Source organism: Fukomys damarensis, unplaced genomic scaffold (genome assembly GCF_012274545.1).
Source record: "Fukomys damarensis isolate Sample0158 unplaced genomic scaffold, DMR_v1.0_HiC HiC_scaffold_27, whole genome shotgun sequence".
NCBI lineage: Eukaryota > Metazoa > Chordata > Mammalia > Rodentia > Bathyergidae > Fukomys > Fukomys damarensis.
The window spans coordinates 2,833,313-2,835,116 of record NW_022900939.1 but is presented as its reverse complement, the minus strand read 5'-3'; the positions used below and the strand labels follow the sequence as shown (position 1 = coordinate 2,835,116).

The 1,804-nt window shown below is 45.5% G+C and overlaps 1 protein-coding gene across 1 annotated transcript; it reads right to left on the bottom strand.

Annotated features, from left to right (window-relative positions):
* Window positions 1–200: 200 nt before the first annotated feature.
* Window positions 201–1,148, bottom strand: LOC104868461 (olfactory receptor 5B17). Its single transcript, XM_010633218.2, has one exon. The coding sequence runs from the start codon at window positions 1,143–1,145 to the stop codon at window positions 201–203; it is 945 nt and encodes a 314-aa protein (XP_010631520.1). The 5' UTR covers window positions 1,146–1,148.
* Window positions 1,149–1,804: the final 656 nt, after the last annotated feature.

Here is a 1,804-nt window from a genome sequence, read left to right as displayed (position 1 = left end):
ACACACTTCATTAAACAAACTTGTTTTACAATTATCATATGTTTTTCTTTATTTTGCATGGTAGGAGCCATTACTCAACTAAAAAATTAGTAACATTAAACATAAATTTGTTTTAATTCCCCCAATGGCCATAAACATTTCACATATTGGATTGAGTAGATCGTAGCAGGATGGGTTAACTCACTGTGGATTCTACATGACTAAATGACCAAACCCAGAGAATATTTTGCCTTTTCAGCAGCTTTCTTGAATGCACTCTTGACCTCCTTGTTCCTCAGGCTGTAGACCAGTGGGTTCAGCATGGGGATCACCATGCTGTAGAACACAGACGCCATCTTGTCTGTGTCCATGGAGTGACTGGAGCTGGGCTGCTGGTACATGAAGATGACTGTCCCATAAAATAGAGAAACGGCCAGGAGGTGAGAAGCACAGATGAATAAAGCCTTCTGGTAGCCCTTACCTGACTGCATCTTCAGAACTGTGGTAAGCACAATCAGGTAACAAATTAAGATAATAAGAAGTGCAAAAAAGATATTAAAGCTTGAAAGAAAAAATAGAATCAGCTCATTAATGTGTTTATCAGAACAAGCCAGAGTCATGACTGCTGGAATATCACAGAAGAAGTGATGGACCACATTGGTCACACAGAAAGGGAGGCAGAAGGTGTCTCCAACACTAACAACAGCAGTCAGAAAACCAGAGGTGTAACAGGCGAAGGCCAGACGGGCACACACCTTCCTTGTCATGATCACAGGGTAGTGCAGGGGCTTACACATGGCTGCAAAGCGATCATAAGCCATGGAGGCCAGGAGGTAATTCTCCGAGGTGACAAAGAGTACGAAGAAGAACATCTGAGCAGTGCAGGCATAGTGCGAGATAAGTTTGTCGCCCATGAGCAAACCAGCCAAAACTTTTGGGGTGATCGTTGAAGAGTAGCCGAAGTCCACCAGGGACAGGCTGCTGAGGAAGAAGTACATGGGGGTGTGCAGCCGGGGGTCCAGCAGGATCACCAAGGTCATCCCCAGGTTCCCAACCAGAGTGAGGAGGTAGACGAGCAGGAACACGGCGAAGAGGGGCAGCTGCAGCTCTGGGGTGCTGGTGAGTCCCAGCAGGATGAACGCACTCACCTCTGTGGTGTTCTTCATGGGTGAGACTTGAGAGTGAAGAGGTGCTCTTTAGCAAAGAGGGTGAAAGCACATTTTGGACAAAAATCAACTGCACTGAAATTGAAATGTGTAAGCATTTTTTATAATAACACATTTTCAATATTCTTCCTATCTGAGGCATCCCTGACAATATGGATTACTTATGTATGCAGTAATAGGCTTTTGAAGTAGACTTGTCTTCGTGGATCACCTTCCCAATTTCTCCATTTCATGTATGTGTAAAGGAAGATCGAAGAAGTGTCCAAGGCCAAATGCCCAGCATAAGTCTATCTCTCACTTAAGATGCCTTGAATCTAGCAGCTCACAGCTCTGAAGTTCTCATGTACAGGCATGATCTACATCGACACAGGTAGGAAAGGCCAGATCCAAGCTGAGACCCCACCACAGCACTATCTTCTGCTGAGCACCGCGTCCTTATTCATGATTTAGAAACAGTAAGACAGACCTTCCTATATACGTTACAGAATTGCATCTGTGCGTAGCAAGGGAAGATAAGTACACAGGATCTTGGCGAAGCATTACTCTCCCCGCATGAACCGATGCAGTGTTCACGTCAGAACGCTGTCTGCAAACACCGTCATCTTCCCCGTCTTTGGTTGCAGGCTCGCTGCATATACTCGGTTTGGGGAAAGGCTGCA